Genomic DNA, 22,836 nt, shown 5'->3' with positions numbered 1-22,836 from the left:
GTCAGGTTTTAATAGTTTGAAAAAATGGCGATACACACGACCCTCCACCTCCTCTTACTTATTCATTCAAAACAGTGTTGCTCAACTGGTTTCAAATGCAAAAAAAAAACACATCAATCAAAACATGGTTAAGTGCCATTTTTTTTCATCATTGAAGACTTGGAGTTTTTTCATACTTAAAGGCATGATCGTCGGAAGGGAGGACGGATCGCAGCCTCAAGTGCAAAATAACCACTTCGTAGACGATTTTTTTTATAGATTTATAAAATTTCCAACTCAAAAAAACTTACCAAACATATTTAGCTCAGTTTCGATCACGATTACTCTCCGAATGCTCGACTCCATCATCACTCATGTACGACTCGTAACTTTTGTTTTCCTCGTTTTCTTGACTTTCGTTATTGCTTTCATATACTCAGTCTGGGATAGGTCGAGCTCTTCCAGACTGACAAAGGTTCGAAAAAAATTTTCAGGAAATTCAAAATGAGATTTTTTCTGAGCCGATCTCATGTACAAGTTGACCAGCTTGCTGTAATTCATATATTTGACGTCGTCTGGTCGCATGTCACGGAATAAAAAGCTCGTGTGATCAATATGAAACGTCTAGAAAAGATGGAATTAGTAACACGAAACCCCGATCAGTCTGTGAAACTATCATTGGATAAACACGAATGCCTACATTTACATATAAGCTACTCACATGCATATCTTTAGGGCAGTCTACAGGAAATTGTAAAATGCGGCTTTTATTCGAACAATTCACCACGACGACATTTGCTTGGCTTTTCTTCGAGGAGCAAAGCCGACAAATTTCCGGTGGTGTATAGAGTGGCACCTCAGGGGTGGCTTCACTCGACACTATCCCTTTAATCACAAATTGGAATTAAGAACTGTTCAGCAGAACGTTATCCAAGTGAAAAAACACTCCACTCGGATATGGTTCTGAGTCGACTCGAGACAAACAAAGATACCATCGCTAATGTACATACATATGTATTTAAATCAAATGCGCAACATACCCAGTATGGTCGTCACATTTGGTTGATTCGAGCTAACTTTTTCTTCTAAAATGTGGCTCTGAATCCCGCAGAACATAAGAAGCAAAACGCCTGCAACATTTAAAGAAGAAAAAATCCATCGATTAGGTAATTCAAAAGATACTTGAACAAATACATACCTACCTAATAAATTCACAAACGAGCAGTAAAGCACCTCAACCTCACCATCGTAAGTAAGTGAAAAGAATTTGTTACTCATATCGTAATCTTTATCACTGATAGGTCAAATTTACTATCACAAAACTTATTGTTGATAAATATTGAGTCGATATACACATGTTCGTGACATATTCGGTAGCCAATTGTTTCTCAAAAGTTCTGAACGGTTGGCGGATTTGACCTTTGACCCAAAATTTTCCATTCAGATTCTATTACTTGAAACTTGATAATGAAAATAGAGATAGATTAGGTGAGCAACCACTCTGAATTTTTTCAAAATTTTTCGTCCGCGAAGTGGGAGGATGGAGCGGGGTGGGGGGGGGGAAGAAGGTCAAAATCCGAGAAAAAATCGAAATCTTGTGCTGTTTTAAAGAATTTCAATGGTAAAAATGGGCCAAGATTATCGCAGAGTTTCTGATGAATGTGTCATTTGTCCTCCTTTTACGAGTGAAATGGATTAAAATTTCCGAAGAAAACTAAAATTGTTTACCAATACTTATTTCAAACAGTTTTGAAGAATTATGAGGTAAAAATGAGATGATTTTTGGAAGTTATAAATAATTACTTGTGATCTGCCAACATTGGCTGAAATGTTTTTTGAGCATTTTTGAACAATTTGAAGGTCAAAATTGAGGTATGAATTCTGGTATTTTTGAAAAAGTGCCACGAGACTAATCGAAGAAGTTGGTGAAAATTTTGCAAGGTATTAAAAATTAAAATACATATTATTTAAATGAAAATGTATTTTGAACATTTTTGAATAATTGTGAGCTCCAAGTCCAAATTATTGGGTCATGATTTTTGACATCCTCAAAAAATGTCTACATACAAGAACTGTATGGAGATGACACATGTCTGGCTCAAATGCAAGTTTCATCCATGGAGGAGGCACCACAAATTGAAATGTGGGGGCGGAGCTGAGGAACGCGGTGAAGAGAGCCAGAAACCACAAAGCAGTGGGGGAAGATCTCATACCAGTAGACTTGATTAAACATCTAACACCAGAGCATGAAAAGGAGCTGCTGAAGATAATAAATGAAATATATGATGAAGGTATGCTGCCTAAGGACTTCAAAGCGGTAAACTTTGTACCAATACCAAAGAAGAACAACTCGTAAAAATGCTCTGAATATAGAACCATCGCATTAATGAGCCACACACTCAGGCCCGGACCCACCTACCAAGTTACCGAGAAAATCTTGGTGGGCCGCAACGTATTTGGGCCGATTAGGTAAAAACTGGGCCGCTTAAAAAATTTCTGAATGAGTTTCTATGCTCAGTGTACTGCACTTTAAAAATTAGGAGAAAAACATTTGGCCGATTAATGGAGGAGCCCAAAATAAGGGCCGCTAAAATGGGATATCTAGGTGGGCCACTTGCTCTTGGGTCTGGCTCTGCTGACACACTGGTACTACTCACCATCATAAATGCCAGAATTGAAAAGAAGACAGATGAAAATCTAAGCGAAACACAATTATAGCTTTGTAGGGTGAAAAAAAGGGACGAGAGATGCAATTGCTCTGCTGAAAGTGATCATTCGAAGAGCACTGAATGCAAACAGGGAAATCATTGCTTGCTTCGTTGATTATGAGAAAGCATTTTATCGTGTTAACCATGAGAGGACGTTGGAGATCCTGAAGAAATACAATATCGATGACAAAAAGACCTGCGAATAATCAAGAACCTGTACTGGGAGCAGAGTGCAAACATTAAAGATTGGAACTGAGTACTTGGAGAACGGATGTGGTATAGAGTTGCGAGACAAAGATGCTCCCTGTCACCTATGTTCTTCAATCGCATACGCAGAAGAAATAATGAGAGAAGTGTGAATCGAACAATTGGGATTCAAGATCAACGGCAAAAGAAAGACGACAAAGTGATCCTTGCTGGGACAGAAGCGCAGATGCAGAAAATGATCAACCAAATCAACAGTGCTAGATTAAAATATAGAATGAAAATAATCGCAGGAAAGACCAAGGTTATGAGATTTACAGAAGGAGACAATAAAGAGGTCAAAATCAACATCAGAACTCAAGAAATTGAAAATGTAAACCAATTCAGATACCTTGGAGCGATGATTAACAACAATGGTAGAAATCATGATAAGGGTTGTGCTGTAGAATACACCATGTAGAATACATGGACATTCTACCCGTAGAATAGCCTGGAAAAAATGCGTAGAATGTGTAGAATGCATAGAATGAATGTGTAGACAATTTTTTTTCAAAAAACTTTTATTTTTTCCATCATTTAATTTATAATCAGTTTAAATAATTTTTAAAAAATCCAAATTCACATTTAATTTGCTGAACAAAAAAGTTGAACTTTAATTTTTCAAAGCGCATTTTTGCTAAATAAACAATTTTTTGGCTTTAAGATGGGTGATTTTGCTGCATTCTACGCATTTTACACCGTATTTTTCGCATTCTACACATTCTACATCAAATTTTACGTATTCTACACCAAAATGTGGAATAGGCTATTCTACGCATAGATGCCCAACCCTGGTAGAGATCATAAAGAAATTAAATCACTGATTGGAATGGCAAAAAAGTGCTGTCAGTAACCTAGCCAATGTGCTGGGAAATCGAACGATGAGTCTAGGTCTGAGAAAGAGAATTATGAGATGCTACGTATGGACTGTTCTGAAGTATTCCTGCGAAACATGGACCATGAGTGCAGAATGCGAGAAGAAAGTATCTGCTTTTGAGATGTGGTGCTATTGAAGGCTACTACGGATCTCCTGGAAGGACTTTATTACCAACAAGGAAGTATTAGCAAGAATAGGAGAGGAGCGGAAAGTCGTGGTAGAAGATATCAAGAACAGAAAGCTAAAGTATTTAGCACATAAAATATGAGAAAACGGTATTTTCATGCTAGCAGTACAGGGGAAAATTCAAGGAAGAACGACAAGAGGTAGGAAACGATTGGAGCTGCTAACAACAAACTCACCGGAGAACTCTTTCTGTAAGACCCTGAAAGAAACTATCAGATAGGCTACAAACCGGCTAATATAGATGGAAGTATACGCTATCTCCTGTAAAGGAGTGCGACGACGACGACGACCTATCAGGATGAATTAAAATTGCAACTGAAAATCAAAAATTCCCATCAGAACTTCTTTGAGTCGTTTCAAAACATTTCGAGCCCAAAATTAGTCAACATTTTATTGGATTCTGAAGAATGTACTATGGCACCCTTCAAAATGAGTTAGAATCATTTATATGTATCAATATACTTCTTTGAGCAGTTTTGAAGGATTACCAATCAGCACGAAATTGTATCACGTTTTCTTGCATTTTAGAAAAAGAGTCATTGACCAATCAAAATGGGTAAAAAAAGACCAAATTCCATCTTTTTTGGTTTGAGAATAGAAAAACGACAAATTTTTCATTTTTTTTTTCCAAAAATAATTTCTGCGAAAATTTTGGATTCGAAGTGGCACAGCAATATTTTGAAACTATGACATGTGCCTAAATTGATCGAAAAAGTCTCAAAGATCGAAAATTCGAGTTCATTGGTGCAGAATTTGTTTTTACTCTACTTACAGTGATGTTTTTTCGAAAACTGAAGAATCCGAAAATCTGTTGGAGGGTCCAGAACGGTTCGAAACCATCAAAAATTGACTTGGGACGTCGAAAACAGGGAACAAATAAAATTTTAACTTTTGATGCCAATTTAATTTTTTTCATTAGAAATAAGTCAAATAAAAATTTTCAAAAATTCACCAAAAACGAAAAATTAATTCCAACGTCTGAAATTTATGCTAATGATAATTGTCAAAGTCTTTTTTCGATTCTCCTTAGTCCTGTTCAAAAAATTTTGTGCTGATTGGAACATTTTTTTTATGCCAGGGTTTAATAACTTGAAAAAATGGCGATATAAACAACCTTCCACCTCCTCTTACACTTATGTAGATACGAGTACATATAAAACAGTGCTGCTCAACTGGTTTCGAATGTCAAGAAAAAACATCAACCGGAACATGATTAAGTACATACATAGCATTTTTTTCTCATCATTGAAAACTTGGAGTTTTTCTACTGCAAAATTGAAAAGTATGGTCGGCGGGGAGTTGAAGAAGGAGTGCAGCCTCAAGCCTCAAGCGCAAAATATCCACTTCGTGGACGAATTCTTTATCGATTTTCAAAATTTCCAACACAAAAAAACTTACCAAACATATTTAGCTCAGCTTCGATCACGATTACTCTCCAAATGCTCGACTCCATCATCACTCATGTACAACGACTCGTAACTTTTGTTTTCCTCGTTTTCTTGACTTTCGTGATTGCTTTCATATTCTTCTTCAAGTTCCGAACTGTACCGACTGGATCCGATGGGGGATCCGGGATAATGCGGTCGTGCTTTTGCTAAAAAGCAAACGAAATTAAAGCAATATTTTCAATACCTACTTGGAATTTTGCTACTTATACGCGCAATTGTGTCATACCACGCCATTTGAACCAAGTTTCTGACCTTCACTTTAAAATTAAAAAAATTCAAAGCCCGTCTTCTATTATCTCACGACGAATTAAGAGTACACTAACAGTAAATTTCAGTGATCGATGGTTTGTTGGGGTTTCAAATGAGCTAATTTCGAATTTGGACTCTTTTTTTTTATTAAAGATGTCTAAACCTCATTATAATCAACGCAATTTCTAAAAAATCGAATCCCCAAAAAAATCTTTTAAAAGAATTCTTACCCCCGCCCACCCACTTGAGGGATATTCATGACCTTAAAAATTAACAGAAAACATTTCAGTAAATACCTTTCTTCAAAAAAAAAAAAAAAAAAAAAAATTGAAAAAAGATAAAAATTTCAATATAAAATTTACTGATATAAAGAGAGTGTGACCCCGCCATTTAAGGCATTACAAAATTATTTAATTATGAATATTTATTTTAATAATGTAATTCAGTACAATAATGACTGCATAAATGATGAATTTAATGTCAAAGAAAATAAAACAATTTTTATAATTTGATTGATAAATATATATGATTCAAATTTGTTATGTGTAGAAAAATCTACATTAATATTTTCTAATAAAAAAAATAAAATTAAAAAAAGGTTGGACAAAAGCCGATTCCTCATTTTTTATACCTGTATACCTATTAGATTGAATTTTATTATTTTGTCTCATGAATTAAGTTATAATAAACTGTTAAGGCTTTTGTCCGCCCTTTTTTTAATTTTATTTTTTTTATTAGAAAAATATTAATGTAGATTTTTCTACACATAACAAATTTGAATCATATATATTTATCAATCAAATTATAAAAATTGTTTTATTTTCTTTGACATTAAATTCATCATTTATGCAGTCATTATTTTACTGAATTACATTATTAAAATAAATATTCATAATTAAATAATTTTGTAATGCCTTAAATGGCGGGGTCACACTCTCTTTATATCAGTAAATTTTATATTGAAATTTTTATCTTTTTTCAATTTTTTTTTTTTTTTTTTTTTTGAAGAAAGGTATTTACAGAAATGTTTTCTGTTAATTTTTAAGGTCATGAATATCCCTCAAGTGCCACGGGCGAGGGTAAGAATTCTTTTAAAAGATTTTTTTGGGGATATCATACAATTTTTTTTCGTATTCATGAGATAATGCAGACTTATGGTTACCAAAAATGAAATTGTAAACCTATTGTAACATATATTTTTGATATGTTAAAAATATGTTAAATCAATGTTGGTCGCTTTTCAATACTTCCGTCTAATTTTTTTAAAATTTATTTATATTCAATTTTTTTATTAAATTAGAGGTGATAATGATGACTTTTTATATTTTCTAATACAAAAATTAAAAAAAAATTCTTCATCTGGAAGAAACCCGGTATTCCAAATAAAATGCCTAGCAATATAAATGTATTCAGCTAGCAGTTCAATGTTTTTTGGTTCAATATGAGACAACACTGATTTCATGATTCAATACATGAAATATTGAATCTTTTGACAAGGCTACAGCAAAAACTACAAATCAGAAAAAGCTGAAATTTTAAATATATATGCTTTGAAGATAGAGCTAGCTCCTTTTGATATTTTCAACACATTTTTAACATTTATAGTGGGCCAAATGAGCGAGTGAAGGTTGAATTTTCAATATTTTGACAATTTTTTTGTTATACTGTATAACAGATGATGAATGGAGTCTACATTTCAAATTTTATAAAATTTGGTTCGACCAATCTCTCGGTATTGAGTTAAGTGTGTACGAAGAAAATTACCAAAAAAACAGCGAAAATGCTGCTTGACACTTTGCAACTGTATGTCGTATAACAATTGTTATATATATATATTTTCTGAAAGGTTCTTAAAAAATAAAAACATTGGTCTTCTTACTTTTTTAAATAAGTTCATATTTGTCGAGAAAATTGCATTGGCGTGGTGTCCAAAACTGTCCAAAATAGTTTGAGAATATTACTCCGCGGTGTTGCCTTACTGCCACCTACGGTTCGAAAACCTAAAGCTCTTTAATACAAGTATGGAAATAGAGTATGCTCTTAAGAAAGTCATAGCATTTTACGTATGTGTTACGTACCTACTGCGCATGGCAGGTTGGTGTCGTCACACGGTGGAGCAATCAATCAGCTGATTTGATGCGTGCTCGCGCACTGCGCAGTACGTAAAACTTACGTAAAATCCTATGACTTTCTTAAGAGTATAATCTATTTCCATACTTGTATTAAAGAGCTTTACGAAAACCGTGGGAGGGCGGGGGGGGCAACACTACCGCGTCGCCTGATAATTCATGTACCTCAGAGTCCTGCACGGTATAGTTAATAGTTACAACTAGTTGAATGGCAACGCTAACTACGGTTAACTATAGAGGTGACTCATCGTAGGCAATCGTTAACCTGTCCAAGGGTAGTTGTTATAGTTGACGCGCAGATAACTAACATAATCGTCGGACGGTTATTCAGATAACTATTCAACTAGTTGGAATAACTATTCCAACTAGTTGAATTATCCCCACCTATAGCATATTTATCCGAAATCTTAACGGAAATAGGTATGCTCGTCACCCCTTGCCTATGTACTCCTAACACAACGAGAAATAGTTGGATCAACTAGTTAGTTAACCATACCGCACAAAGTAACCGCAGTTAGGAATAGTTAGTAACTATCTGATGCGCGCGCCGCTAACAGTTATCCAGTTGGCAACTCATAGTTGGATTTATTCGAATGCTTCGACAGATAACTAGTTGATTCAACTATACCGTGCAGGACTCTGGCTACCTACCTACCTGATTTAAGATGATTTTTTAGTTTTCAAACGAACTGGCATTCTCAATTTTTGAACGATTCGACTTCAACTTGGTGAATACAAATATAGAATGTAAAAGGTCAAAAACTTGTTTTTTTTTTTGATCCAACTACATATATAGTACAACATAATCCTACGCTATTCTACAGAAATTAGGATATCAGAAGCACCAAAGTTACTCACCAACAGATCTACGTGCTTCATGGGCGGCATTGAACCTATTATACGCCTCATACGCAAAATAAATGATGGGGAACAGAATAGAGAAAAACAAAGCGAACAGCAACAATTCCCATAACGAAGGAGGCGGTTCTCTACTCAAACACTGGTTATGATCGTTCAATATATCAGCGCTGAATATGAGTTCTTCCTCACAAGATTCCTCTTCACGGTTTTGATTACCTATAAATCAAAATAGATAGGCCTACATTGCATCAAAACATAATCCAATCCACTGTGTACGGCTAGGTATTCATCAAATGGGTAAGGTATTTTTATACCTGAATTGCATATCAACTTTTCTTCGCCTCGAAGTGACGTCATTTTAATCCACTTTTTCAATCTGGCACAATGACAAAATCGCTCCGGTTGATTCAGTGTTCCACTGTTTGAAACTTTAATACCTAAATATTCCAATTTACAAAGAGGAGCCAATATGGATACATCGACCGTATCTAATGGATTGTCGCGAAGTTCAATAAACGTTATGGAAGCATTTCGATTAATTTTTGGCAAAGCTCTAAGATGATTTCCATTTGCGTGTAATTCTTCGAGCTTTTGCAGAGTTCCGATACCCGGCAACAAATCCAACGAACAATGGTTGACGAATAATTTTTTCAAAGATGGAGGCCATTTGAAATCCTTAGAGGGAACTCCAACCTTAGTCTGAGATAGGTCGAGTTCTTCCAGATTGACAAACGAATCAAAAAAATGATCGGTGAAATTAAATACAGATTTTACTGATCTCATGTATAAATTGACCAACTTGCTGTAATTCATATATCTGACATCGTAAGGTTGAATTTGTGATTTAAATTCCGCTTTATCAAGAATAAGCGTCTAGATAGGGTGAAATTAGTAAACGAAACTGATCAGTCAATGAAACTATCATGGATAAACACGAATACATGTAATACGCCACTCACATGCATGTCTTTAGGACAGTCATCTAGAGGAAAAATAAAGAATGGACTTCTTTTTTGTGTACAATCCACCACTGTGTTTCCTTCGTGTTTCTTCTGGGAACAAAACTTACAAACCTCTGTACCGGATACCATCGGCATGCTTTCATTAGGTGTTTCAGCGGTGGCTTCACTCGATGCTATCCCTTTAATCACAAATTAGAATTCAAAATTACTTAAACAGGATGTCCGGGGAGTGGTGGTGGTACAAACTTCAGACTTGGATATTACAGTGTATGAGTAAAATAAAAAAAACATAAGATAAACAAATTGCCTATTTTGAAAATTGAATGGGTAGAATGCGTTTTCAAAATCTAAGAGCTAAAACCCAATTTTGACCTTTTTACCTAACTTGCAAATCGAAGGGGCTACAAATGATTTTTAATTTCAAAAAATCGCGATGAAAAAAATGAATGTGGAAATGAAAACCATGTCAAAAAATATACAAATTTTGTTACCTTTGATCACTTTTTTTCTCACTCTAAAATTTAAAAAATTTGTATTGAAGCTCAACAATTTTCGAGCTCCAAAAACTTCTTAAAAAGAGTAAGTACCTAAGATTCGATTTGCTAAAAATGTCAATAAATTTACAATTTCAGATCTTCAAAAACATCTTAAATTTTGGAATAAGAAAAAGGTCAAAATTGTATTTTGGCTCTTGGATTTTGAAAATGTATTTTGCCCTTTCAATTTCCAAAATATCGTTTTTTTCAATCGAGCGTACCCGGTTACATCCAAATCTGAAATTTGTGCCACCACTCCCCGAACAACCTGTATAGCAGAATTTACACAAGTGAAAAAACACTCGACTCGGATATGGTTTTGAGTCGACTCAAGACAAACTAAAAGATTCCATATAGCTAATGTAGGTATTTAAATCAAATGCAACATACCCAGTACGGTCACTACGCTTCGTTGATTCGAGCCCATTCTTTCTTTTGTAATGTGGCTCTGAAACCCGCAGAACATGAGAAGCAAAACGCCTGCAACCTAAAAAAAAAAAAATCATCGATAAATCCAATAATATACTTGAATACAAAGTCATAAACGAGTAGTGAAGCACCTCAACCTCACCATCATAAATAAGCGAAAAGAATTTGTTACTCATTTCATAATGTTCATCATTGATAGATCAATTTACTATCACAAAACTGATTGTTGATAATAGATTCGCATCATGTTTGTGAATTTATTTTCAAGCTATTTAAACAATACTATTCGGTAGCCAATTGTTTCTCAAAAGTTCTGAATAGTTGGTGGATTTGACCTTTGACCCAGATTTTGATTTTTCATGTAATTTCTATACTGAATTATGATTTTTGAGCGCAACAATTTTCCATCCAGACTCTCTGGTTTCAACTGAATTACTTGAAACTTGATAATGAAGATAGAGATACCGGGTACGTATTAGTGGGCACAGACTCCGAATTTTTTCAAATTTTTCTACCTCAAAAAATATGATCTTGAAATTTACTTGTAAACTTACAAAGCACTGTCGAAGAGAGGGACGAAGGGGCGGAGGGGCGGGAGGTCGAAATCCGAGAAAGAAATCAGAATCTTATTTTAACAAAACCAACGTAACAATAAGGTGGGAGTATGCCCTAAAAACCCCGTACTCAAAATTTCACGGGCCAGAAGTTCAATTTTGGATTTTGGATGAATGTGTTTTTAAAATTTTTGAAGAATTTTGAGCCTAAAATTTTGGTTATGATTTTTGGAATTTTCAAAAAAGGTGTCATCAGATCCATTAAAATGGGTTAGGTACTATTTCAGTTGAAAATCAAAAATTTCTATCAAAACATTTTCAAGGGGCCCAAAATTTGTCAAGATTTTCATATGGTTTTTGAAGATTGTCCCATATTCACTGTGGCGTCAACTGGCACGCGTCAACTGGCACACGTCTGCCAGTCTGCCAAGCGCATCTGCGCGCGCAGCTCACTGTGACGTAGTGGGAGGCATTGTACCTCTAGCCACAGACACAGTTCACCTATTAATCAATCTGTTTATATCTCGCGCGCGATTACTACGTACGTTTTTATGTTCCTCTAATAAACGCTTGACACCCGCCTGTCTGTTGACTATTTATTTATTCAAGTCGTAGCAATTACATTCGATTGTTTTCGCGTTTGTACATGTTCCAAGCGATTTTTTTTTGTGAAATTTTCGTTTTTTTCGTGTGTGAAAATGACCAATCCGAATGATGATGCTGAGAAGAAAAATGAGCAGCCAGTTCAGCCTAGTCCTCAGGTATATGCTGTCAATTTTCGAATAGAATTACCCCCCTTGGGTCAGTACACTACCCAAAAGACAAAATTCCTTGCCGTAGCTGCCTCTCTACCACCTACTGTCGCAGCACGTGATGGTGACCTGCTTTACAAGCCACCTGACGTAGATCCCTTGGATGTTCTCCAAGATCGCCTATACAAGGAATATGAACCGACAGATTCCAAACAGGTGACTAAGCTCCTTGAAGGTTGCCATTTAGGTGATTGTAAACCTTCACAAATGTTACGCAAAATGCGTGAGCCTGCTAAAAATAGGCTCACAGATTCGACCTTGAGTGAGCTGTTTAAACGTCGCTTACCTGAACCTGTCCAGTTGGTGTTGGCCGCAGGTGAAATTAATGACCCTGATAAAATGGCCAAGGCAGCAGACGCAGCTATGCCTTACGTACGCTAGCAGAGTGTTTTGCGCAGTCGCTATGTCACCAGCTGCCGGCGCAAGTTCGAGCAACGTTGGTGCTACTACCAACGACGAGTTGCAGCAGCTCCAATCTCAGCTTGCCGCAGTTACGAGATCTGTCAACCAGCTGACCAACGAACATCGTTCACGATCTCAGACACCTGGTCGCAGATATGACCGATCTCAGTCTCGTAATAGGTTGAAAACTCCGCACAATCGCGATTTCTGTTGGTACCACAATAAGTGGGGCGCAAGGGTCCATCGTTTTTCAATTTTTATTGAAATTCAATCGGGACCAGCAAAAAGAGAAAAAAATTGGGCAAGTGATCTCAACAAAACGTGGAAAAAATTACAAATTTTCAGATGAATGTCTACTGTCTAGCTCACTTCACCTCCAGAGCGCGAAAAATTTCAATTTTTCTCCAGTTCAGGTAATCGTTTTGAAGTTTGCCATCACGTATGAACGTAAATTATATAGTTGAAATTTTCAGATTTTTAGACGTTAAGCCCTCGCCAGGGAGATTAAACATTGACCTAAAAATTTGAAATTTTTTCAGTTTTGTTTAGATCATAAATCCATTTTGACTGACAAAAATGAACATTTTCAAACACGGAAAAAGCATATGATAGGGTTAATAGAAAAAAACTGTTTGAAGTCCTAAAAGATGAAGATATAACATATAAAATGCGAAAGGTTATAAACAGCATATATAAGAACACTAGAATAAGAGTACGAATTGGAAATAAACTCTCAGAACAAGCAGAAATAAACAGAGGAGTTCATCAGGGATGTTCACTGCCTTGTGTTTTATTCAACATGTACATGGATCACATGATAAAAGAATGACAGAAAATGAAGCCAAAAGGAATCAAGACAGACAGAAGGCAAGAAATATCAACAGTATTATTCGCAGATGATCAAGCAGTACTAGCCTAAACAGAAGATGACCTACAGAGATCAATGTACATATAATTTAACAAAGACATCAGAAAAGTATGATATGAGAATATCATCAGAGAAAACAAAAACAATGGCCTTCAAAGGAAAGGAGCCAGTAAGAAGCAAGATTGTAATAAATGGAAAAATCATTGAACAGGTCAGTAATTTCAAATACCTGGGAAACACGATATCATACCAGGGAGAAGTAGATGTTGGTGGAAAGATTGCAAAGTTCCTGAGAGTCACAGGACTGATAAATAGAACCCTGAGAAGCAGTAAGGTGCGAAAAGAAACAAGATTGAAGGGGTACGATACCCTAGCAATACCAATGATGACTTATGGAAGCGAGGTATGGGCACTGAAGAAATCTGATAAAAGAAGAATAACGGCAGCAGAGATGAAGTTCATGAGGAGAACGGCAGGGGTGACTCTCAGAGACAGAGTCCCATCTGAGAAAATAACAGCAGATCTCGGAGTGAAGCCAGTCATGAAGAAGATAAAACAGTATAGGAAAGATTGGAGAAATCATGTCAAAAGGATGGAGGAAACAAGATCACCAAAACAGGTCCTCCAATATACACCAACGGGGAAGAGAAGCAGAGGGAGACCAAGGAGGAAACTCACGGATACCTCAGGCTCATCCTTAACAGGTTCCACACCGCAGCAGACAGGCCAACAGGCCTACCGCTTATAAGGAAACGACGGCGACGACGATTATTTATTTTAAAACTGAACATTTACACAGCATTTGATAAATTTCATTAAGCAAATTATCGTCTAATCCCTGTCGAGATAAGCGATTAACACGAATTTGTCAAATTTTAAAGTTAAAGAATGACTTGACAATTTTCTGTTTTGATACAACTTGTCAGTCATAAAATGTTTTTGGAATTTGCTTGCAATTCGAATATAATAACTAATGAATTAATTAATTGACTTTATATTTCCAAATCAACTAACTATTAAAAACTTTCAGATTCCCTGAGACATACATACAGAATGGACATATCGATTAAAAAATTAAAAAATTCGATAAACAGCAACATGCCAAAATCGCAACTCATCACCAAAGCCAATCATAAAACGTTTTGAAATAACTTCTGCAAGTCGACATTTCACTTTTGAGTAAGTAAACCGCTGCTGGCCACGGATTGCAACGTATAAAACCAGTATAAATGTTCTTCAGGTCTAAAAACACCTGCATAACCCTTCAGTAGGACCATAGTGAAGTGTCAAAGGAACCCTCATCACTATCATTGCATCCATATTCGATATTTTCCCGTCGTCCACACAATTTCCACTAATTTTCAAATCACGTGGACAGCTCGAAGACCAGAAGTTCACAGAATCCCTGATGCAGATTCATACTCGTATTTCCACGATGCTTTATTCTTTCTGCTCTTCAGGTTGGACTTGTTCATCTTGCGAAGGTTGATCTTCCGACGGCGCTTCTTCATCATCATCGTTTTCTTTGTTTTTACCCATCAATACTGCAGAAAGTACCCAGTCATTAAAATTAACCTCCTTCGACAAAACAATAGTAATAGGTACCTAGTAAAATAGTATTAAAATTTCATCATCACCCGAATGAGCATATCGAATATGGGCGGCTATCCTTATATCCAGAATAAACATCACAATAATCATGCCAAGCAAAAGCAAAATAAGTACACCGCCGAAAATCCATAACCAACTGATACCTTCTTGGGCTACATTCAAACACTGGTCGCGTCTTATCTGCGCTTGGTGATAAGCATCGTCTTTCGGACAAATTTCCAGGTCGCTTTTTTGCGAGTCTGCTTCTGCAAGATAATAATTCATCGAGTAATAAGTCTCTAGTACACTCTTAAATATTTTCACATCACGTAACTTCATCTACGACCTACTAACCTGGCTTACGACATTTCATATCGTCTGGGTTGTTCCTCAGATTTGACTCTATATTGAATTGTTTTATCCAACGATGTATGAAGATACATATGCAATATCTATTCGGTTCAAGTAAGCGGCTACCGCCTAAAAAAGCTATACTCAAGTCTAATTTTTTCAGGTAGCAAATTTCCGCGATCTTCATTACAGTTAAATCGGGCACGTTCACATTGAGCATTATCAACGTTTGCACTCGGGCCTTTGCGTGAAAAAGTGGGAAATTCGACATTTGCAGATTACCACTCAAGTCGACGTAATCCAATTTCAACAAATCTGGCACCACCAAGTCGCCGATATCGGTGTAATCCATTTTCAAGATTTTCAAACTATTCGGCAAATCGTACTGTTTCGTGGCGCCTTCGTGGTGTAATCTACCGATGTCGAGCTCTTCCAACTTGTCTAAAGGTTTGAATCCGGTAAAAGGTGCTCCTATATCAGAACTGATGTTGCAGTTTTTTAAAGATAAATACGTCAGGCTTTTGAATTTTTTCAACGAGTCCGCAGTCAAGGTCTGCATTTTGCTGTTACCTGACAAATCCAGGTGCTGGAATCGATTCGAAAAAATACATTCCATGATTTTTTTTCTCAAATACACGAAATACGATTTCAAAACATTAATACTTTACCTGAATGGTATCATTCAAATCTTGAGGAACTTCTAGTAATCCTTTGTTATTGCAAAGGGCTCTCAACGTGCCATTGATCGAATCTACGGTACACGGATGAGCTACACTCAGCATCGTGTTTCTGGTCAATATTACAATTGAAATGTAACCTTTTGAGCCAATTTTTCAATTAAAACATAGCAATAAAAATACTCGATTAATAACCGACAAGAAACGCTGATATAATAGAAAATATGATCATTTCAAGTGTTTTGCAGGCATTTACAGCATACGAACGAATCAGCATATCCTTAAGATTCATTCATATGGGAGTGAAAATCAAACTACCTACCGAGTACTTTGATCAAATCAGCGATTTACTAACCTGTCAGCAATCTGATTATTCTCAAATGCATAACTCGAATAATAATTCATTCCATGCCGAGCAAATTTCTGTTTTATTCGTATTTTCGATACGAATTATCTCAATTTTTTCTCATTTTTCTTATCGCATTACATGATAACATCATTTCGAGAGCACAAAGCGTTGCGCAGCCAACAATTTTTATAAATTTTTTACTTTTGAGCACATTGGGCTTTTCATTTTCGCGGCTTTTTTGGCGTTGAAAAATAGGTGTGTTCGACTCGACGACGGTTCATTTTTAAAAATTCAAATTTTGGGTAAAAATAGAAAAAATTAAAATTTTACCAAATTGACCTAGAAAGCTGCATGTACCCTTAGTTTTGTGGGAACCATTTTTTGGATATTTTATATGTACTTGAAAAGTTTGAAAAAAATGAACTTATCAATCGCTAGTTGCAACATTTTCTTCAATACTGTAGAACGAATAACTCTGCAACGAATTTCTGAGTTTATTTTTAAAAAGTTTTTTGGATGCTATATTTTTCAATTCCTGCGGTATTTTATTATAAATTTTTGAAGCCATGAAATCAACTTTATTTCGCATAATTTTTGTTCTTAAATATTCACCTATAGCCAAATTTCTAAATCATATTTCATAGGTGTGAGAAGGTATCTGGAGATTTATTACATATTTCATTCTTCATCACAATACTCAGTTGAAGTAGGTATGTGTTTGTGTACTAACATGAAAAAAAAACTCTGTAAACAGGATGAAAAAGAAATTCAGCACCTAAAAACTCGAACCGGTATCATCAAAATATTTTTGTGCCCCTCAAAATCAAAATTTTCCCAGAAGTAATTTTTGAATCTGGACAGCTGCACACAGTGCGCGTGGCTGTTTTGTTACAAGAAAATTCATTCTCAAAATCACCAAAAAAGTTCACTAAAAATTTAAATTGCTACAAAAAAAATTTCAAGTTCAAAACCAAATAATCGTTGTCATACTTATTGAAAAAAATTCATCACAATTCAACACTAGAAAATTAATCTGAAATGACCACAACAAATTCTACGCTGAATTTGAATTTGAAAAATTAAATTCTACATAAATCATTGGAGTATTCTAAAAATCACCAACAAATTGTATTGAAAATTACTAAAAAAAAAATCATTTGAAATAATCAAAAAAAATTCCAAATTAAATTGTTGGCGTTGGCAGTACTGGGAGTAATCTCAGCTACGATGCGATACTTACCTGGCTGTTCTTCTTATCCGGGTGCTCTCCTGTTTACTACCTCGTTGATTTAGTTTATAGACGCGACTTCGATGATATTCTTGATTGATGATATTTTTTATACTTTTATAACGAATATATTTCCGTTTATTTCTCGATGTGTTTATTATTATTCGAATATACGATTAGTCCTACATGGTAGACAGAAGCGTAGGTTTCGATTCGTTGCTTGTTTTTTAACATTTCGGTAGTGATTGTGTACTTGTGTAAACTTCATTCGGACAAGATGGAGGCTATAATAAATCCTATAGTGGATCGTATCAAAGCTGAGCTGGAAAGTTTTATGCGATCGACAATCAGTGTTCCTGTGAGCAGCTCAGTAAGTAATCAGATTTCTAATCCGATTTCGAATGCGAATCCGATTTCGTTAGTGGGCAATTTGCCAAACTACTTTTTCATGCCGCCACCACCACCACCTCCGGTGACATCTGCTGTTCCGGTGACTTCGGCAGTTCCGATATCAGTATCAATTACATCCAGCGCATCTGATATGCCGCGACTTACGGTGACAACGTTTAGTAAACCTGCTGGTCGTTATGTGACAGCTCATAAATTGGTGAATTTACATACCACTGCTGCAAATGTGGTTTCGAGTAGCACCACATCCGCATCTTTAAGGCAACCTATCATGTCAACGGGTGCCTCCGCAGTACCGATGCCACCACCGGTGGGAAATATTGGATGTGCTCCGCTAACCTTCAATTCTATGTTCCCGAATATCGATTATAAGCTGACGGAGAAAAGTAGCTACCGAAATTGGCGGCAGATGCTGTTTGACGAATTAAGAGTACGCAGACTTAATGATATTGTGGATGCTTCAGTTCCGCGACCGAATACAAGATTCGATGACTCCATTCGGAAAGCGACTACTCGTTTACTCATAGTAGGTCGCCTTGACGAACACCACCAGCGTTTAGTCGAAAACATCAGGGAACCGGCCGAAATCATAAAATGGTTGGATAATGAGAAACTGCCAATATCGGAGAACTTACGAGAAGCTCTCTTTCAGAAAATCACGAACTTACGTTTTGAACCGTTTATTGACGAGCTGTCGAAGTTTACCAGGCAATTGGAGGATTTATTCGAACGAAGTAAAGAAGCAGGCATGGTGTGGACGGACGATTTCAAAAAGAGTATGCTGTTACATAAAATAAAGAAGGCGCGCAGCGACATATCGATGTCCAACCGAACGAGTAAAACCAACTACCAGATGATCAAAAAATGGCTATGTGACGAAGAGGCGACTGAGAAGGAGCTCAAGGCAGTAACCTCAACAGCGGCTTCAACAGGGGTTCATTTTGCCTCTGCCAATTCTTCGAACTCGAATGGAAGAGGAAGAAATTTACGAAACAATCGACGTGGCGATAGACGTGAACAAAACAACGATCGACGTGGGGAGCGACGTGAACAATACGATGATCGAGATCGACGTGGCGATAGACGTGAGCAATTCGACGATCGACGTGGCGAGAGACGTGAACGTGAAGACAATCAACGTGGTTCCTATCAGCGCAATTACGACTCGAGAGATTCCTATCAGAACCGTAACTCATCCGAAGGCAACCATTATGGAAGGTGTCGAAAATGTAACATGAGAGGTCATGCGATGAAAGACTGCAAGACGAATGGGTCTTATTGCTACTGCTGCAGAAAAGTAACCGATCATATTGCGAAGAACTGCCCCGAGCGTAAATCCGATGAAAAGTCTGGTAAATCTGGGTCCGGTCAAGGGAAAGGCGATAGCGGTGGAAAATCTATGATGGTCCGAGGCGATAGAAATTTCGAATTAAATTCGAAGTATTATTATCCTGACGACTGCCTTAACTCGGCGGGTAAGTGTTTCATGACAGCAGTACTGTCAGTCAATTTTATAATCGACTCTGGGGCAAGTTATCATTTGACAAATGAGCGGCGAATTCTCTCCAAGGTAAGAAAGTTGAGTAAACCAGCGGTAATAGATTGCGCTAAGAAAGGACAGGAGTCTGTTCTGAGTATAGAGGAGTTAGGTGAGTTTCATACTTACACTGTTTTAGGTAAGCCAATTACTTTTACAAATGTCTTATATTCTTCAGAAGTTTCTGAAAATCTGCTGAGTTTACGGCAGCTGGTACAACAAGGTGCGACATTTGATGGAAGTTCGCTATATTTTTATATCAGAGATGGAAATTCTGGTGACATAATTATTAGAGCTCAGTTTCAATCTCCGTTCTGGGTCAGTGATCTGCGTGTTCGTAATCCAAATGAAGTGGCTATGTTAGCTAATGCTGATGGAGGAGGTCCAAGTCCAACGCTTCCGACGATTCGTGAAAACTTGGGTCTTCTATGGCATACGAGATTGGCGCACGCTTCGCTAGGTTATCTTGAACTATATAAATCGAAGATGGCGATTTTGAAAAATGTAACTTTTGGTAAGGATATTATGGATTGTCAACCTTGTGCGTTAGCTAAGGTTCACAGGAACCCTTCGAAGAAGAAACGTCAGCGGAGTAAGATAGCTTTACAACGAGTTCATTCTGACGTGATGGGCCCTATAACACCTCTATCATTCCCAGGTAAACGTAGGTATGTGATAACATTTATAGATGATTTCTCGAGGTTCGCAATGGTATTTGTGATGTGTTATAAAAGTGATGCAGCTGACTGCTTTAGAAAGTACTTAGATGAGATGCGTAGAATGTTGGGAAAAGATGTTAAGGTACGGTACTTACGTACGGACGGAGGTACCGAATATTCAGGTGAGATGGGAAGGTTATTGAAACAGGAGAAGATTGAGATAGAGGTAGCTGAACCGGATACCCCAACTCATAATGGTGTTGCAGAAAGAATCAATCGGACTTTGCGCGAAAAGACAACAGCGATGCTGAGCGATTCGGGAATCCCAATGTCCTTGTGGGACCATGCTATATCTCAGGCTGTTTATATCTACAATCGAACTCCTCACAAATCGAACGGTTTTAAGACACCTTATGAAGTATTTTGTGGTGAAACTCCTGATTTATCGTTTATACGCCGGTTTGGTTGTCTGGCCATTCCGAAGAAAACTAGAGAGGATTATGAGAAATTTGATGAAAGAGGTATTAGAGGTGTAGTTTTGAACAATACTAGAAGTGGTTATCGAATTTTGTTACCTTCGAGGAAAATTATAGAACGTAAAGATGTTGAGTTTATTGAAAATATTACGTATAGAGATTTATTGAAAAGTAAAGATGTTGTTTTCGATTTTAGTTCAGACGAAACTGAAACCGATATAAGGCACGTTTGGTTATACGTGGATTCAAAGATAGAGAAGTGTACGATATAGGAGATGTGTACTCTCCGGTGGCTAGTAAACACACAGTTAGGGTAATTCTTGCGCTTGCAAATAAAGAAGGTTGGTCGATTATTCAATTAGATGTTATTACTGCCTTTCTTAATGGCAGATTGAAAACTACGGTATATATGCATCCGCCTGAAGGAATGGAAGTTGATGAAGGCCTGGTTTGTGCTTTAAAATGTGCTTTGTATGGGCTCAAGATTAGTCCGTTAACTTGGTTTCGTAGGTTCGATGAAGCAGCCAAGAAAATGCAGTTTACCAATCATCCAAATGAGCCATGCGTGTATATCTGGCGAAGGAAACATTTGGTGGTAATTTTAGTACTTTATGTAGACGATTTCCTAATCACAGGTAATTGTAAAGATAAGATTGTTGAGACGATTAGACGTTTAAAAGAGGAATTTCAAGTAAAAGAGTTAGGTTCTCCTAAAAAGTTTCTTGGTTTGGAAATTGCTAGATCGGAAGAATATCAAACGTTGACTTTGACTCAAACTAGTTTTATTAATTGTGTGTTGAAACGCTTTAACGCGTTGAATTTGCCAGCTGTTCATACTCCAGCTTTAACTCGAAATTGTGAAAAGAAAAGTAAGTCAGAGAAGAAAACACCAGAATGGAATCCTGGTAAGCCTACGCCTGGCAAGTCTTTGTTTAGGGAAATTACTGGCTCGTTATTACATCTAGCCAATGGTACTAGACCAGATATTATGTTCACTACGAATGTGCTATGTCAACATCAAAGTAATCCTCAGCCCGAAGACTGGGAACGTGCTCAGAGAATTCTTCAGTATCTGAAAGGAACGGCAGAGCTAGGGCTAACTTATAGAGGGGTGATTAAGAAAGAAGGTGTATTTGTAGATGCGTACACCGATGCGTCGTTAGGGACTGGAGAAGAAGGTTGCTCTATTACAGGCTATTTTGTGCGAGCGTACGGTGATCCGGTTGTTTGGCGTACGAGAAAACAGTCGGTACCAGCGGGTTCCTCAGCTGAAGCGGAATATTTCGCTCTATCCATGTGTTCGAAGGATGCTGTCATTACGGTAGATTTATTAGAACGTTTAACGAAGAATAGACATGGACCAGCTCTCATTCATAGTGATTGTCAGCCTGCTCTCGCTATCGCTAAAACAACTGGAGCTCCCAAGCTCAGGCATATAGCTAAACTCAATTATCACATAGTTAGAGATTTTGTCAAGGGTAACAAGATTATTTTGAGATTCGTTAAGTCGGAAGATCAGCCGGCTGATGCCCTCACGAAAGCTCTTGCCTCAGGTCGATTTCAAGAACATTGCAGCTGTCTGCTCAATATGTAACATAATTTTTGTATTTCAGGCCATTATTAATTCGAAGACGATAGTTCCTATGTTTACGATGTACGTTATTGATCTCCGCCTCTCCGCTAAGATTAAAGGGGTGTGTTGGCGTTGGCAGTACTGGGAGTAATCTCAGCTACGATGCGATACTTACCTGGCTGTTCTTCTTATCCGGGTGCTCTCCTGTTTACTACCTCGTTGATTTAGTTTATAGACGCGACTTCGATGATATTCTTGATTGATGATATTTTTTATACTTTTATAACGAATATATTTCCGTTTATTTCTCGATGTGTTTATTATTATTCGAATATACGATTAGTCCTACATAAATTCTAAATCGCCACAAATTAATTCACTTGAAATCATTCCGAAAAAATTCATTTTTCAGCACTCAAAATATCTTCTTAAGAAATCAACACTAAAAAATCAATTTGAAATTGCCAAGAAAAACATCAAAAAATTAATTCTAAAAACCACAAAAAATTCACGTGAAATCATTCAAAAAAAATTAATTTGTCCATCAGTCAATAAAATAGATTTGAAATTAGCACAAAAAAATTCAAAGCTGAATTTAATAAATTGAATTCTTCATTGAACAAGTTATTCTAAACTACCAAAAATAACTTGAAAGAACAATCTTTATAACTGCTCATGGTGGTATCGCGTAGAAATCAATGAGTACCCTTATGCCGAATTAGGTATTTGGGCTAACATTCTGTAA

General features: G+C 36.7%; 2 protein-coding genes across 2 annotated transcripts; one reads left to right on the top strand and one right to left on the bottom strand.

Annotated features, from left to right (window-relative positions):
- Window positions 1-1,018: 1,018 nt before the first annotated feature.
- Window positions 1,019-10,654, bottom strand: LOC135844608 (uncharacterized). The gene is made up of 5 exons (XM_065362846.1): window positions 10,569-10,654; window positions 8,995-9,821; window positions 8,678-8,896; window positions 5,392-5,587; window positions 1,019-1,109 (listed from the first exon to the last, which is right to left on the bottom strand). The coding sequence occupies exons 2-4, from the start codon at window positions 9,491-9,493 to the stop codon at window positions 5,406-5,408; spliced, it is 900 nt and encodes a 299-aa protein (XP_065218918.1). The 5' UTR covers window positions 9,494-9,821; window positions 10,569-10,654; the 3' UTR covers window positions 1,019-1,109; window positions 5,392-5,405.
- Window positions 10,655-17,405: 6,751 nt separating this feature from the next.
- LOC135842872 (uncharacterized) lies at window positions 17,406-22,401 on the top strand. The gene is made up of 2 exons (XM_065360538.1): window positions 17,406-19,321; window positions 22,132-22,401. The coding sequence occupies exons 1-2, from the start codon at window positions 17,716-17,718 to the stop codon at window positions 22,140-22,142; spliced, it is 1,617 nt and encodes a 538-aa protein (XP_065216610.1). The 5' UTR covers window positions 17,406-17,715; the 3' UTR covers window positions 22,143-22,401.
- Window positions 22,402-22,836: the final 435 nt, after the last annotated feature.

This window comes from Planococcus citri, chromosome 4 (assembly GCF_950023065.1).
Source record: "Planococcus citri chromosome 4, ihPlaCitr1.1, whole genome shotgun sequence".
NCBI classification, from domain to species: domain Eukaryota; kingdom Metazoa; phylum Arthropoda; class Insecta; order Hemiptera; family Pseudococcidae; genus Planococcus; species Planococcus citri.
This window is presented reverse-complemented; position numbering and strand designations above follow the sequence as displayed.

Bases quoted from the DNA above. Each gene is read 5' to 3' on its own strand.
- LOC135844608 (XM_065362846.1), bottom strand. From the start codon at position 9,493: ATGAATTACAGCAAGTTGGTCAATTTATACATGAGATCAGTAAAATCT. The intron at 8,897-8,994 runs GTATAAAAATAC...TTTGATTTATAG, and splicing joins AAAGTTGATATGCAATTCAG to GTAATCAAAACCGTGAAGAG. The intron at 5,588-8,677 runs GTGAGTAACTTT...TTTGCTTTTTAG, and splicing joins TGAAGCACGTAGATCTGTTG to CAAAAGCACGACCGCATTAT.
- LOC135842872 (XM_065360538.1), top strand. From the start codon at position 17,716: ATGGAGGCTATAATAAATCCTATAGTGGATCGTATCAAAGCTGAGCTG.